The 16,457-nt window shown below is 30.8% G+C and overlaps 2 protein-coding genes across 3 annotated transcripts; both read right to left on the reverse strand.

The window, feature by feature from the left end:
- Positions 1-2,237: 2,237 nt before the first annotated feature.
- On the reverse strand, positions 2,238-5,439 carry LOC105801868 (glucan endo-1,3-beta-glucosidase 11). Of its 2 annotated transcripts, none has more exons than XM_012633204.2 (4): positions 5,239-5,439; positions 4,023-5,143; positions 3,422-3,604; positions 2,238-2,429 (listed from the first exon to the last, which is right to left on the reverse strand). In XM_012633204.2, exons 1-3 carry the CDS (start codon positions 5,288-5,290, stop codon positions 3,533-3,535), a joined length of 1,245 nt encoding a protein of 414 aa, XP_012488658.1. In that variant the 5' UTR covers positions 5,291-5,439; the 3' UTR covers positions 2,238-2,429; positions 3,422-3,532. The 2 variants fall into 2 exon arrangements, with proteins under 2 accessions (XP_012488658.1, XP_012488659.1); XM_012633205.2 differs by having other exon boundaries at positions 3,422-3,601; positions 5,239-5,437.
- Positions 5,440-11,372: 5,933 nt separating this feature from the next.
- LOC105801867 (uncharacterized) lies at positions 11,373-14,199 on the reverse strand. The gene is made up of 6 exons (XM_012633203.2): positions 13,242-14,199; positions 12,958-13,120; positions 12,677-12,853; positions 12,517-12,600; positions 12,253-12,334; positions 11,373-12,138 (listed from the first exon to the last, which is right to left on the reverse strand). The coding sequence occupies exons 1-6, from the start codon at positions 13,592-13,594 to the stop codon at positions 11,696-11,698; spliced, it is 1,302 nt and encodes a 433-aa protein (XP_012488657.1). The 5' UTR covers positions 13,595-14,199; the 3' UTR covers positions 11,373-11,695.
- Positions 14,200-16,457: the final 2,258 nt, after the last annotated feature.

A 16,457-nucleotide genomic window follows, 5' to 3' on the forward strand; every position in this document is an offset into this window, starting at 1 on the left:
TCTTCTTTTAAATTATAATTAATATTATTATGTCACTTTTGTTTATAATTAATATTATTATGTCACTTTTGTTGTTTCATACTTTTTTGTCATATTTAAACAAAACAATTAAAGAACAATTAATCAAACATGTGTTTAATATTATTAAAATACAAATTCATTACCATTCCACTCGTATCCTTTATTAATTATAATATTTATAAAATTTTTCACTGGATATGACTTATTTCATTTATATATCATGTTATTAATGTCATTAGAAAACTTTAATATACTATACTATACTAAAAAGTAAATTTTGAAAAATATATTAAGTTGCTTATGTTTGAAAAATTAATAAACTGATAGTTAAAATTGGTTACGGGTTTAAATAAAATTTAAAATCTATTTTTTTATATTTGGGCTTGAGTAAACTATATTCGATGTTTATGCCACGCATAGATCTTGTTCAAAGCCAACCTGATCTGGCCTATGAATACCAAACGAAACAAAAATAAAGTACCAAAATGAAAAAATATATATGATTTAGGGAGAAAATCACGACATAAACATAAATTTAAATATCAATAAACATTGGATCGAATAGTGAAAAGTTTGATACCCTTAAGTAAAGTTTCGAGTTCAAATTTTGTGGATAAAAACAATGATAAAAGAATTTACTTTTTAAGAAAATGATTTTTTTATTTTGAGAAAAGGAATTTTAAGTAAAAAAATTGTACTGGAGAGTTAAAATTAAATTAATTTTTTTAGGAAGACAAAACAGTTTTTTATGTTAAAATAAAATAAAATAAAATAATTATTTTTAGAAATAAAAACGAAATAAGCAATTTATCCATTTTACTAGCATGGAGTCCAACCAAAGCCATGCTGGCCAAAGTATAATAATTATAAACTAAATTGACATTCTCTCTTAACACTAACAATTAGGACCCAGTTATGCAAAATTTGATAAAATGACATCATGGTTAGTTGGATTTTCTTTTCACATGAGATAATCTTTTAAATCATTTTATTAATTAGAATTTATACATTTTAAAAACTTAATTAAGATAATTTTAAATACGTCTGCAAAAGCTGTGAGAAAAGTGATAAATAGATACGACCTACTTATTACGTAATAAAGAATAATTTTAATTTTATTATATTATTGTTTATCAAATAATCTAATTATGTCAGGTTTTAATTTTAATTAATATACAAAACAAAATTTACAACTTAGATTCAACGCTTATTTTTTAGTATTTAATGTTTCGGTTTATCAAACATAACCTAAATCAATAAAAGACCAACAGTTGTGCTTGTTGTTCCCTTGATGCCACCTATACTTTCATTGTATGTATATAAAGAGTTAAATACAAAAGATACAATAGCATTACAAGAAATTGTTGGGTAAATTACATCGCAAGTCACTTTAAAATAGCGTTGTTCATATTTTGGTCATTCTATTTTTTTTGTCAATTTAATCATTTTAATTAAGATAATTATTCAAATTGGTCACTACTATTAAAAACTCGTCAATTTATTAATAGATTGTTGACGTGAGGCTTTTTAAATAAAGTTAATGACCTCTCTATAACCAATCTAAAATATTTTTTAGTTTATTTGCAATAGAAGAATCATCAATCGTTATCACGACCCATTCCCTGCTCTCCCATCTCTATCGCTCCTCACTCTGTTGAGGACCCCACACCATAAAAACCACCTTACATAACTACTTCTCTTACATTGGTGATGCAGTCGAGATAATTATTCTATGAATGGTTTTCCATAAATTGTTTAGCATGACATGTACACAAGGCCCAAACCAAAGGTTCACTAAACCCAATCGGGGCCCGATACAAACAGACGCAACCTAGAACCAACTTAAAAAGGAGAGTCCTTTTGCTACCACCAATCAAGCCATTGTCATATCTTCAGATAACATTATTGAAAAAAATTTGAAAAAAAATCAATTTTACAAACAACATAAAAATATTTCCACTAAATAATTATAAATTTTGTAACACTTGTTTCTATTTAAAAAGGAAAAAAAAAAAGGATTGAACAGTAAATTCTATTTGATTGGATGCTGTCTTCCTTGATTCCTTTACATGAAAAGGAGTAACCGTTCTCTTTTCTTGGAATTTGATTCTTATAAGCACCTTTTCTATATAAAAATCATACCTTTACCAACTTTCATACTTAATTTAAATATCCTATTAATATAAATTTAATCAGAAAATATTAGGTGGTTGGTGTTAGATAAATGCTAAATAGATATATAAAAATCTCAAACATGGTACATTTTGGTCACTACAACTAGGAGGGGACATAAGAGGAAAAAAATTATAATAATTAAATGTAATAAAAATTAAGAATCATTATCCAAAAGTTGTACACTATAAAGATGCGATTCCTCTCTTTCTCTCTCAATCAACAAACCTAATATCCTGCCAACAAACCACCAAAAGATAAAGAGGTAAAGACGGAAACATGAATGCCAACTAAAAAGTTCAAAAGCAACCCCAAACTATGTTCAAAAAATACTTTAAAGGTGTTTTTTATGGACAGTATATTTATCTCCAATAATGTTAAAAACAGTAGTGATGTTGAGATTAGTTATTGTAGTTATGAGGTAAAAAATTTCCCCGCACCATAGCCACCGCCCATCCAAAAACACCATTAGTCAGAGACCATAAAACACCCACTCTGTGAGTGAATTAATTGGACATCAATTCAATTAAAAAAAAGATTAACTTGTTATGATAAAAATATGATGAAGGCTTTCGTAATAGAAATTAAATTATATTTTGTCATCTCTACTAGAAAAGTAGATAAATTAATCTCTACAGGTTAGATTATAACGCAACTAATTGTTTTGATAAAAATTTCATTCATTTCTACGATAGTAAAGCTAGAATTATTGATAAGAGGGCTGAGGTATTTGTATAAAATATACATGTTCAAACCTTACAAAAAATATTTTTAAATTTGTATTAGATATTATAATTATTTATACATAGATATTACAATTATTATACTTTATTTTTCTCAGAATTAATATTTAGATAATACTTTGTATTAATTTATCAAATTAAAAAGAACTTTGAACAATTGTGGGGTCAAACACAAATTTTCATTTTTTAAACACTAATTGTAATGTTAAAATAAAAATTTCAAAATTCAAAAGTTAGAAAGAAAATTTACAAAATTAAGGGGGTCGAGATTCCTGTTAGCCCCTAGATTTACCTTTGATTTCTACTGTAAAAATTTAATTCATATATATCAATATAAAACACACATGACGCGTCATACATCACTATTATAGTTTTTAAGTTAAAATTTTTAATAAAGAGAGCTAAATTTGTGACAATTTTGTAGGGACGAGAACATAGAGACGGTGTTAGCGTAGATGTAAAGAAAAAAGAAAGAAAGAAATTACCTTTCTCGAAGAACGAAGCTTCCTCATATTCTCTTTAATATCTCCTTCTCCATTTGCCACCTTTTTTTTTTTTTCCTTAAATTTGATAAAAAAAAGAAGACTTGGACTCCGTCACCATAACAACATTTTAGTTAATATCAAAGCAGTAAGCAGCACGGTCCCCGCGAACTCGTATCTTTCCTGCTATCAACCAAAAATATTTAAAATAAAAATATAAAAAATTCAAGAAAAACGTTTTAATGGCAGCCCCGATTTGAAGTTTTGTCATAAATAGTAACAATGAATGTGCAATCTAAATAGTTAATATGTGAAAATTTTATTGGTCTAATTCTGCCGTTAGTCCTTACATTTATTGGACATATTAAATTTTGTCATTTTGCTTTAAGTTTAAGAAATTTAGATATTTTATATATTTTTAGAATATTTTTTTATAATTTGAGAATTGAAAATTCATAAAAAATGTTTGTTTACCTGTTTTTGTATAACGGATATTTTAAATTTTGAAAATAAAAGTAAAAGGACTAAATTTTAAATTTTTAAAAATTTACAGGACCAATGACAGAAATCAGCTAACATTTTGAAACTTTACCAAAAAACTTACCGTTGCGGGAGAAATAGACAAATAACCAGTGGAAGAACTCGTCGGAGTAGATGGCGGCGTCGGAATCGGCGACAACGGTTTCCCATTAGTTCCACCTGTGGTCGTATTACTTCCGGCGACATTGCTGGTGCTACTTATACCAAGAGAATAAGCCGGCGTCCCATCGGGCTTAAACAACCCGTAATTCCTCTCCGAAGTCGGACCCGGTTTCATATTCTCATTAAACAAAGCAAAAACATAAATATTAAGATCCGAATTCGGTCTCATCGGAGTCCCCGTTTTTTTCGACATCAATTTAATCAAATTCCCATTGTATTTCTTCGCATTATCGGCCGTAGCTCCGACCTCATCTTCATCTCCCTTTGAAGGCCACCCGGTTTCCGATATATGAACCGCTAGTTTCTTGTACCCGAGCGAAGCCAAAGCATTGTAAACGGCATCGATTTGAGCGTACAACATGTTATCGTAATGCAAATTCGTCGCCGGATCGATAACGCCTTGGTTCGGTTGAAAAAGAACAAAATCCAATGGAACTTGTTTGGGATTTCCTTTATAAGCAAAGAAAGGGTACGCATTGATCAAAAATGGTGACCCAGTTTTTTGATGAAAGCTCAACGTTTCGCTTAAACAATCAACCAGATCTTCACGGAATGCTCCGGACGACGGTGGGTATGAGGTTTCGAGTATGGATAAGGAATGTGCCGTCGTGACGGTCACTTGTTTGTCGAGGCCGAGATTGACCAACGCTGTGTGAACGCTTTGCATCGCCGGCAAGAGGCTGTTGGAAAGAGAAGTGTCGTTGAAAGTGAGGACTTCGTTTCCGACGAAGATGCAGGTGATTTTGGTCGCCGGTAAGTGGGATTGAACGTTTTGTTTCACCCAAGCTTGGGCTTTGGCCGGATCTCGCATCTTGTCTAAGTATTCGTTGCCTAAGCCGACGATGAATTCGACGCCGGTGTTGGCGAAAGCTTTGAGTACTTTGGGATCTGCGTCGTAGAGTTTAACTTTGGTCGCTCCGATGGATTTAACAATCGGAACCACATCTTCCGGTAACGGAAGATTGTCTGCTATTTGTCCATAGTTGATCCCCATTGAATTCGCCATTATCGGAAACAAATAAACTACAACAAGCAACAAAAAAAAAATGAAAATCAGCAATATAATGCCATTATACTTCAACCCGGAAATTTAGAACAGAGAGTGAGCTATACAGTACCTGAAATTGAAAGAATAATTGAAGCATAAAAGAAGAATCTATGAAACTCCATGAACACAAAGCAGTAAAATGGTGGCCAAATGTGATGAAGAAGATAAACAAAATAAGAGTTCTTCAATGAAAGTTGATAAGAGCAGTGGAGTAGAGCAATGGTGGGGCTTAGCTAAGTCTGCGCCGGGATTGGAGAATTGAAATAAGGTTTGATTATATAAGACGAGGTTTTGATATTTTGAGTGTTGATCAAGTTTTTTAGCGACAGTGATTAGTCTTATCATTTGTCACTAAAGGTGAAAGATATGATTGATTATTCACTAACAATCCATGATTGTTCCATTAAAAAATCGAATGATTTTGATTAAAAACTGGATATAAATTAAAATTTTTGGAGGGTTTAAAATTAATTTTTAAGAGGAATTGAAAATATAATTTTATTTTTTAACCAAAGAGGTCAGGGTTACTATTAGTTCTAGAGCTTTAATGTATATATTGAGTTAATCTTTTTTAATAGGAATGATAAATCAGATTTTCCTTCATTATTTTTAGTTTTTTCTTAAATTTTTTAAATATAATTAAAAATGTTAAAAATCGGAGGAAAAATCTATTAGAACTCTGCAATTATTTCAATAGGAGAATGACAAATAAGATTTTCTCTAATTATTTCATGGTATATCAAAAATTTATTAGAACTCCGTAAATAGTGATTTCACTATAGTTTTTTTTTCTCGAATAATGTTTTATCCAACAAGTGTTAGGTGTAATAATCAGGCATGCTACACTCTTAAAAGAAGATACATGTTCGAATTTTAAAAATGACATTATTAAAATGGGCAATTATAAACTCAAATATAAATTGTAAGGTATCTACTGGAACAAGTCCAGTAACTAACCTTCAGCATACTATAGATTCATTAAGTTAAAAATTTTATAACTGTTCCATACTCAGAACGAGAACCAAGCTCTCGATCACTGATTAAGGTAAAAAAAATTTACCATTTCACTTAACTCTTGTTTTTAATTAAATAATTTTAAGTGATGTTTAATTAAGAAATAAACCTCGTAATGGTTTATTTTTAATGATTGTGTCGTTTTGTTTTTGTGGGGGTAAAGGTTACTTGACCGACAATCTTCACATGGGTCAGCTCAGCTTTCACTTTATTTTTTATTATTTTAGGGTTGTTATTAACAATATTTTTTTACTCGAGAAATTATTATTTTATTCAGTGCACTTGGCTTTATGTGTAATACACAACAATACGACAAATAAACGGCCTTCGATACGTGGCATCGCATCCCATACAAAGCAATACTGCAAAAGCGAGAGGAAGTCGCTTTCGGTGGCCCCACTTTACTTAATCATCCCTGATGGGCTGATCTCAGCCGTTGCTTCAATACGTCAAAGTTTATTATTGCGTGTACACGCATGCACACCATTGTTGTCTTTTTTCTTTTACATTTTTTTTGTAATTGCAAAAAGGGTATCACAAAATTTTAAATTTTTATGTGTATTTAAATCTTAATTTATTGTTTCATGTTTCATTATATAAATTGCATTTACATGGCTATATAATTAAAAAAAGGGTAAATTTCACATAAGCCCACTAAACTATAGTAAGTTTATGTTAAAGTCATGGGGTTGTTAAATTATTTTTTAAAACATCGACTAATGAGCTCCAAGCGATTATTTCACGATCGATATGGTGAATCAGTATCCATCAACAAGTAGAAGAACATACTTTAGATCCAAATTGATCTATCGATCAGTATCAGAGATTGAAGAAGAAAATTGTTTAGATTTTAGTTTGTAAATTTGTAATATTCAAAGTTGTTTCATAAAAAAAAACTAAAGTGTAGAAGAAAAGAGAATTTACAATTGATGCAAACAAAAAAGGTAATATAGTAGCAATTTTAATAGCTTGGTTTCAAATAGTTCAATGACAATGTTGTAACTTTTTGAAATTGGGTAACCAAAACATAAATTTACCGACAGCTTAATGATAGATACAATTTACCCAATTAAAGAAAACACGTTTGAAAGTGACTATGGTGCAATTTACCCCTCAATTTTCATGTTTGTCCTTATATTTTTGTAGATGCGTGCGTAAACTATCAAATTTGTAGTAGATCGCCAAAAAAAACAATGCTAACCAATAAAAAAAATGACACACGATATAGTCTTTTTGGGTGTTGTACAGACAAAAATTGATAGTTTAAATACCACATTTGACTAAAAAAAGATAGAAGGACTAATTTGAAAACCAGGGTATACTTTTCTGATAAATTTACTAATAGATTAGAACCAACATAAACATTGAACTCTTTGGACTTAACCATTCGGCTATTTTTAAGATGAGGGTAGTTTAAGCTATTTAAGTACAAAATAAAATAAAACTATTGGAAGATATAAATACGCTTATAATAAATTTATAATTGATTGATGTTCGATTAACTCATAATATAAACTCTATCTATCAGATTAGATTATTAAATATAAGATTAGCTATATACAAGAGCAAAGAGAGAAAAAGAAAAACTTTAAAAAGGCCAAAATGGTTACTTGCTTGCCTTCTCTCCTGGATATATATAGATTTTTAAATATAAATTTGAGTTTTTTTTTCAAAACATATGAGTAATTGAATCAGACTTGGAATACATTTGAGTAATTTGATCTAAATTATAATTTAATGAAAAAATATTTAAAATTAAATAATATAAATAAAATTTAAAAGGATAGGAAATAAAGTTTTTAACCTACCAAAAAAAGTAAAAAATGTAAGGGAGCATTCTTTAAAACCACTTGTTAGACATCTAAGAAATGAGAGTTCAACATTATTAAATATGCATTCCCTTTTCCAATCTGTAATTTGATTTTATAATAATAATAATAATAAAGCACCGACCAAACTAATGGTCAGTTTTGTGTTTCTTATATATGGAGAAAATTTGTAGTTGTAAGAAGAGAATTCGAGAAAATGATTGAAGTAGGAACAAAGAGAATCTGCCAAAGAGTACCAAACAATCAAAGAAGCGTTAGAGGTTGGAATCGTAACGTATTAAGATTTAGTTACTTTTGCTTAACTCATATTATATTTTAGCCGCTTATGTTTAAAACGTTACGTTTTAGTCATTTATGCATGTTGTAACATTTTAGTCACTAAGCCGTTAACAATGTAACGGTAAGCTGACATGGTACGTTAAATAATCATTTCAAACAAAAAATTTAGGTTAGATTATACAATTAGTCTCAATTTTTTTTTATTTTGAACAATTTTTTTTCTTTTATGTTCTTTTAACTTATTCTTTTTTATTCTTTTTGGTAGCGACCTAAAAATTTTAGCACGGGCGCTAGTCGAAGTAATTATTGAAAATTTGAAAATAGAATCTCGATTTTATTTGCAAAAGGAGTCGCCACCGATCTTTTTTTCTAGGTGTGATCGGACACCTAATAAATTCTCTTTTTAGAAGAAAAATTTATTTTTAAATTTTTCTAAAAAAGAGGTAATTTTAGGTCTACGTGAAAATCCAGAGAAAATTAGAGTTCAGGAGTCGGTTATGTGTGAGGAAGGTATTAGCACTCTCGCAACGCCCAAAATTGGTATCTCGTTAAACGCACGTTGTCTTAATTTTCAAAAATGCGAGTTCAATTTAATATTTAATTGTGATCCGATTGAAACACGGGAATTTTTTGAAAACACGGAAAATTTTTTTAGAAATACAAGAATCTTAGAAATACGAAAATTTTTTAAAACACGAAAATCTGTAAAATACGAGAAATTTTTTTTTGAAAACACGAAAATATTTTTTGAAAACATGAAAATTTTTGAAACACGAGAATTTTTATTTTTTTTAAACACGAAGATTTTTGAAACAATTATTAATTTTTTTGAAAACACAAAAAATTTTAAAACACGAGAATTTTTAAGTTTTTCAATTTTTTAAAAGGGTGTCCCGAATTTAACACGAGCCAAATATATTCACCCAACATAGCGATGAAAATATACGGCTTAATTTTAAATCAGTTCGTCGCCTTATTTATGAAAATTAAAATTAATGAAATTAAATACGACTATAAAAAATGCTTTAAAAAACCTAATACAAAATAAAAAAATGCTTAAAAAAAACAAGAATATTAAATATGAAATGTCATAAAAATGAGTAAATTAAATTAAAAGTGCGTAAAAAAGAAATTACCGAAAAGCCCAAAAATACGAGCTTGATTGACCCGGTTACATAATTCGGGCTTCTTTTTTCTTTTTTTCCTTTTCTTTTTTCTCTTTTTTCTTTTTTCTCTTTTTTTCTGGACTGGGCTGGGTGGGCTGGCCTGCTGTTGGGCCTGGGGCTGCTGTTTGTTGGGCCAAATCTGTAGGCCTGCTGCTGTGATGGGCCTGCTGGCCTGCCAAGCTGTTGGCTGTTGGCCTGCTAGGCTGTTGGGCCTGTTGGTTTTTTTTCCTGCTTTCCTTCCCTTCTCTTCCTCTCCTTTCTCTCTCCTTTTCTCTTATTATCAAAGCTTTTTTTCTCTTTTTTTTTGAGATTTTTTGGTCATCCCCCCCTGATTTTGGGGTTTAAACCCCTTTTTATGGCTGATTTCTTGCTTCTTTTTTGCAGGAATTAGGTGGCTAGGGGGAGGGAGGCCATGCCTTAGGCGAGTGGCCGGAAATCACGGGGTAGGTGTGCAAGTTGCTGCCAGAAGGACCAGATTGCGAATGCAGAAAAACTTCTGGGGCCAAAGTGTAATTTTGAGAAAATTTAAGGGTTAAAATATAGTTTTAGGAAATTTAGGTGTCAAAACATAATTTCAGGAAACTTCAGAGGTCAAGATGCAATTTCAAAAAATTTAGGGGCCGAAATATAATTTTTTTTAAAAATGCAAATTCGTCCCGGATAAAATTCAGTGATTACATTTTTTGTTTCTCCTTTATTTTCTTCCCTTCATATCTTTTAACGTAATTTTTTTATATTTTCAATTTGTTAAAACTAGTCATTGTACTTTTATTTTTGAACAAATTTATTTTTTTATTTTTTCTTCTTCCCTTTAGTTTTAACAAATGTAACACATAGAAGGAAAAAGATAGAAAATAGAGGAAAATAGAAGGAGAAACAAAAGAAAATGAAAAAAGTTAAAAGAACATAAAAAAATTAAATTGTTCAAAACGAAAAATATGAGAATTAATTGTATAATATAACCTAAAATTTTATTTGAAATGATGATTTAACGTATTACGTCACTTACGGTTATATTATTGAGAACAATTAATGATTTAATGACTAAAATATTATAACATGTTAATGTAAATGACTAAAACTATTTCCTTATGTTAAGATCTTATGTTAAGATTTTAAGTAGAAGGAAGAAATTATCCTAGATTTTATTTCAAAAATATCTAAAGAGAGTAGAGAAATGGTAGGATAATTTAAAAACTAATTAAAGACTCAAGCTGCAAATAAAGAGAGGGAAATTGGAAAGGTCAAGCAAATCTAGATTCTATTTCGAAATCAATCACTGGACATTGCGACAACAGAAAATACAATAAGGAAGTTTAAAGTTTTGAAAGGGGAGATTTAAAGGAAAACCTGATCGGAGGAGGTTGAAAAGAAAGAAACATTGTGGAATTCGGGGGAAGAAGATGATAAGAAAGCCACCATGGAAGCAGCGAGCACAGTCGCTAGAAGCGGTCCAGATCAGTTCATGTTCCCGATTCCTTTCTATTTCCACAATCCAAATCAGGGAACTGAGTGTGGATACTTTCGAAGCTCCGATGAAAAACAAGGACGACCTGCTTTCCCCTTTTTCTCCCTCGCTTTCGCCAAATTGATTTTTTCTTCCCTTGTGTCTGGACCTTTTTTATATTTTCTGGATCTACCTCTTAATTAACGAGATATTAATTTTCGTTTAGCCAGTAGGACGATGCCACGTGTATACAAGCATGCCAGTTTCTATTAAAAATCAATAGAAAATATTTTATTAATTGCAATTAAATTTCAAACAAAAAAATTTCAATTTATAAGACCATAAAAATTTTAAAAATATTAAATCCATACAGTAAATGATAATTATATTTCAATTTAACCTTATTGGCTCAGGACTAAATTAAATAATAGCTTCCTCTTAAGTTGTATGAACAGGTATGCAAAGCTCATTATCAAGCAGCAATTCACCTTTGTATTCCATGCTTTTTCCAGAAAATATTTATGAGGACTACAATCAAGCAAGAAAAATAAATAAATTTAAGATGGATTAGCAATTGAACAGAGGCTTTTATAATCCAACTATCTGATCTTTATTTCCCCGGTTCCAAACTTCGCAGCCCGGAAGTTAAAAAAGAGTTTACGATCTTTGATCCTTTAAAAAAAGCAGGCAAGCAAAAAGATTTCGGCCCTTGGTGGTAACATCTCTCACTTTCATTTGCAGCAGCAATTAGCCGCTGGCATTCTCGGAATCACGACAGTAAATATACCCGAGTTACAATCTCTTTCCGATGTTTGCAAACCTTCGAGCTACTCCAAATATAACAGCTTTGGTCAAGAGGCCTCGATCAAAACTACAAGCAAGGGCGATAGCCCCACCAACGACTAAAAGTTTGGGAATGTTTTTCCCTGACGGTTTCTCAGATGAATTATGTGTTTCGAGCTCTGATGAATCGTTACTTTTGCTTTCAAAGGATCTCAGATAGTCTGCACTTATTTTACTGTTTATCTGAGCCATGAAAGCGCAATGGGATAGCGTATTGCCGGATGTTCTTTCCTTTTGATATGCACGTAGGCCGGGGTCGATCTTCTTGACGGTTCCCCACATGCCTTGCCGGACTCCAACCTTTGCAATTTTCCATGGTATACCCATATCTTCGTGATGGAAAAGTAACACCTCGCATGCAGTTAGCTGACCGTCTCCTTTCCTTGATTCAACTGTTTGAAACGAATAACAAACAGATTACGGGCCAAGAATTTATATTATGGTATATGTATTCGGTACTTAAATGGACATAGCAGGCAGGGAAAAAATGATGTCGAGTCCAATACCTGCACGGATTAACCAACTCGAATAGTATAAATCGACACGCCTGGGTTTGTTTTTCCTCGGTACAGAACCATATGGTACTCCCTGAAATGTGAAGTAAACATGCTATGAGTACAGAGTTGGTTAACATGATGATGCCTACTACTATCTGATAACCATCTTGAGATATCGAATTCGTAAAAGAATGTCCATTCACTCATGTAGTTATCGGATTAGTGCAACTCAAAAGCCTACGAACAGTTAAACATACCAAAGCTGAAAATTACCTTAGTAACACAATAATATGCACGCCCGGACTCCCAAATCCGACGACCGAACACGTATTCTCTATCACTGCAGAAGAAAGGAAACTGCAAAACACAAGACATATTAGAACATAATACTCCGATACAACGAAAATGACCGAAAAAGAAAAGTTCTACAAACCTTGCGAACCCAATGAACCACCATGGTCCCAGTGGTGGGACACTCCTCCATAGTTGCAGCACTAACAAGCATGTTATCCCACTTGGGTCGAAACTCATCGTCCCAAAAGAAATCCCTCACCGTCTCGGGAGTGGTGTCTTCGAAAACGGTTCGGCTACGATATTCCGTAGGACCAGCCTGATTGAACAGCCAAGACATAAACATAATTCAATAATCAACCAAATGAAATTATAAGAGGACATAAATTGAATATATATATATATATATATATATATATATACCTCAAGATCTCTTTGCCAAGCTTGATAAAACATAGTTGGAGTAGAACAATCCATCATATGAATCCAAGCAGGTCCTCCATCTTTTTCTTCAACTAAATTAACAAAATGCTCTAAATCCTCATTTGTCACAAAACTAGTTTTCCCCTTTGGAATCTGTGATGAACTGTACCCAAATTACAAGAAAATATTAGGGATTAGCAAAATCAAAGATAAATCCAATTTTCATTGCACTTCAAACCCCAAACTAACATTAAAAGGAGAAATCAAATGATGAAATTGCGAACCTGCAATTGGAATCAACGGTGGGTGGCAAAGAAAAAGGATCGCTTTGAGCTTCATCATCTATAATCCAAGAGATGCAACTAGGCAATAAAAATTTGATCGAATTCAAGCTTGAAATGAGATTGAAACTTTTAGATGAAGAATCTGAAGATGAAGGTGTTGAATCTTTAGAGACTGAGCAATCAATCATCATTTCTCTGCCTATATTTGCCCACTTTGGCTTCCAAGCCCATCCGACTAAAACACCAACAATTACAGCAATCCATAAAGGAGCTATGAAAATCATTAGCTCCTTCAAAACATCTCCAATTGTGGGTTTCCTTAAAATCTCCAAAAAAACCGACACCAAAACCATCCTTTAGAACAACCCCCCTTCGATGAAATCCAAAGAGTTAGCTTCAGACACAGCGATTCCTCAAGGGTTTGTTTTTCTATAATAATAATAAAAAACTCTAAACCCAGACCAAAAAAACAAACACCCAAACTTTTTTTAATCTGGAAAGGGGATTAAAAGAAGAAAAAGGAGAAGGAGCTGGAGTAAATAAAAAGAGAAGAAGAAACGACCTCGAATAAAAAGAAAAGATCAACAAAGACGATAAGTGCTGAATAGATTATGGATAAGGATTCCCAGAATATCAGAAGAAGAAAAAAAAGATTTTTTTCTTAAAAACCTTATTAAAACGTTTTATCTATTTTTCTACCATTATTAATAATTTTTCTAGCAGAAAAAGGGCTTCTAAAATTTAGATAAAGTCTGGAATAAATGCCAAATGTTGGATCTTAAATGGGCAAAAATGGATAAAAAGTCGATTAAAAATAGGCTTTTATTTCGTTATTTTAATCGAAAATGGCTTCTGGTTGGTAAAGTGGGTAGGTTGGGATTTGGGAAGAGTATTTAGTTGCCGCCTGGTGCTGATGCTCTGTTGGTGAAGACGCTGGCACATGCTCCGCTTTCTTTGTCTATATGTAAACTGAGAGGCATTTCTCTTATTTATATAGCGACGAAATTTATTTTTCATTTTCGTCGCCGCGTTTCCTCGTTTTTCACGTTTACTCACTTTTTTTTAAACTTATTTTAATTTTGAAAATTTTTTAAAGAGGTCCATACTCGTTTTTTACTTTACTTTTTCAACATTATAATACTACATTTGTATTACTATAGGTTTATTGATAAATTTAACACTCAATATTTATATTTTTGTCAATTTAATCCTTATTCTTTTTGAGCTAAATTTGACCTAAAACTTTTAAAAGAATCAATTTATTTTTTAACGTAAATGCTTACTAAAACTTTAAACTTTTAGCAATGTTAGTGTGACAACCTATACTGCAGTCTCGTGCACTTCATACTAAAATAGCATCATTTATTATATATGCCACATTCACAATAATTTAAATTTTATAAAATATTCAAATATTCAAAAATAATATATATAGTCCTAAAAAAAGCATGATGCACATGTAAGTAAAAAATGCATGTCACATTTACACTTTTTTTTTGGTTAAATTAGTTGGTGTTGACATTTTGAAATTAAAAAAGTATTTATTTAATACAATGTAACTAAAAATGATATTATAATAAATATGAATTTAATAAAAAATTACAATATTAATAGGCCCTGAATTTTGAAACCTTAAAAATACAAATACTAAATTTTAAAAATTAAATTTATGAAAATATACATTATTGAAAACATTTGTTTAAGTCTCAATCATAAAAATTTTAGCATATTATATAATATATTCAAAATAATATTTAAATGGGATATTTGGTAGAAAGTTATAAATTAAATTATTATAATTTTATTTTAACTGTGGTATGAACTGAATTAACTTTCATCAATCTGTCAATAATGGTGAGCAATTAATGGGAATTTGTTGTGGGTTTCGCCTTTGAAATTTAATTGTCAAAATTTTATTTATTTTAAAACTTATTTATAAATAAATAATATTATAATTTTCTTGTTCAATTTAAAGATTTGACAATGAGTTTGGACGAGGTTATTAGGATATTTTAAAATTAATGGCAACATAACATTCTTGACCACATAAAATCTTAAACATAAATATTAATTCAAATAAAAAAATTCATCTCGAATCATTTGGTTATTTGTGATATTTAATTCGAGTTTTATTTTATTTTTAAAATATTTATTAATTATATTCTTTTTAATAGGGACTCTTATTAATTTCAATACCATGTTGGTGTTATTTTTCGTTGATTATAAAATATGAAATAGATTATGTTGTATTTTTATATTATAATGTTTTTAATTAAATAGAAAATACTTTTAAAAAGAAAAGAAAATTAATGCTTGAACTACTCAGAAGGACACAAAATAATGTTTAACTTGGTCAGTATGACTTTATTTTTGGTCAATTATTTTAGTGTTGAAAGCTAAATGAAAGGTTGAACTTTCAACAAAATTGACTTCAAACTTTCTAATAAATTAATTAGGTTAAATTGTTTGAGAGGTCTTTGTATTATAAAGACTAATTCAAATTAGTCATTCTATTCTAAAATTAATCAATTTAGTCCCTATACTATTAAAAATAATCAAATAAATCAAAGTTGTAACAAAGTTAGCATTTACCAAGTTACTCGAGGCTAAAAGAAAAGCAATTAGAAGAGCTGAGAATGGTGGTTCCCATTGCTCAGCTCAACAATCTCGAAAGGCCTACTTTGTCGCTACCACTAGAGTTTGAGATGGCTACCAAAAAAGTCAATAATAAAGATGTTGTGGGAGAGACGGTATCGGATCATTAGATGGAAGATGTTGCCAAGCCGGGGACGGTCTCCTTTAAGGAGATGCTAATGAAGGATAGCAATGTTAGTAATGGGGAGGATGTTAGTTTAGATGATATTGAGATATCTCTCCTTAAGGGTGACGTTTATGTGTCCATGGAAGGCCTTTATCTTGAAACGGGTATGTCGAAACCGTTTTTTGAAAACAAGTATTTTGGTTATCGACTTAAAAAAAACAAAAATTGGAGTCGCCACCGATCCTTTATTAAGGTGTGATCGGCCCACCTTTAAAAAAAAATAATTTTGGTCTGCGAAATTTGAGAAAACAAGTTCGGGAGTTAGTTACGCACAAGGAATGATTAGCACCCTCGCGACGCCCAAAATTGGTACCAAATTGATTTTTTTTTAATGCCTCGGTGTCGAAAATTTGAAAAGATTTTAAAAAGGGAACTTTTTATTTCATGAATGAATC

Source organism: Gossypium raimondii, chromosome 11, assembly GCF_025698545.1.
Source record: "Gossypium raimondii isolate GPD5lz chromosome 11, ASM2569854v1, whole genome shotgun sequence".
NCBI lineage: Eukaryota > Viridiplantae > Streptophyta > Magnoliopsida > Malvales > Malvaceae > Gossypium > Gossypium raimondii.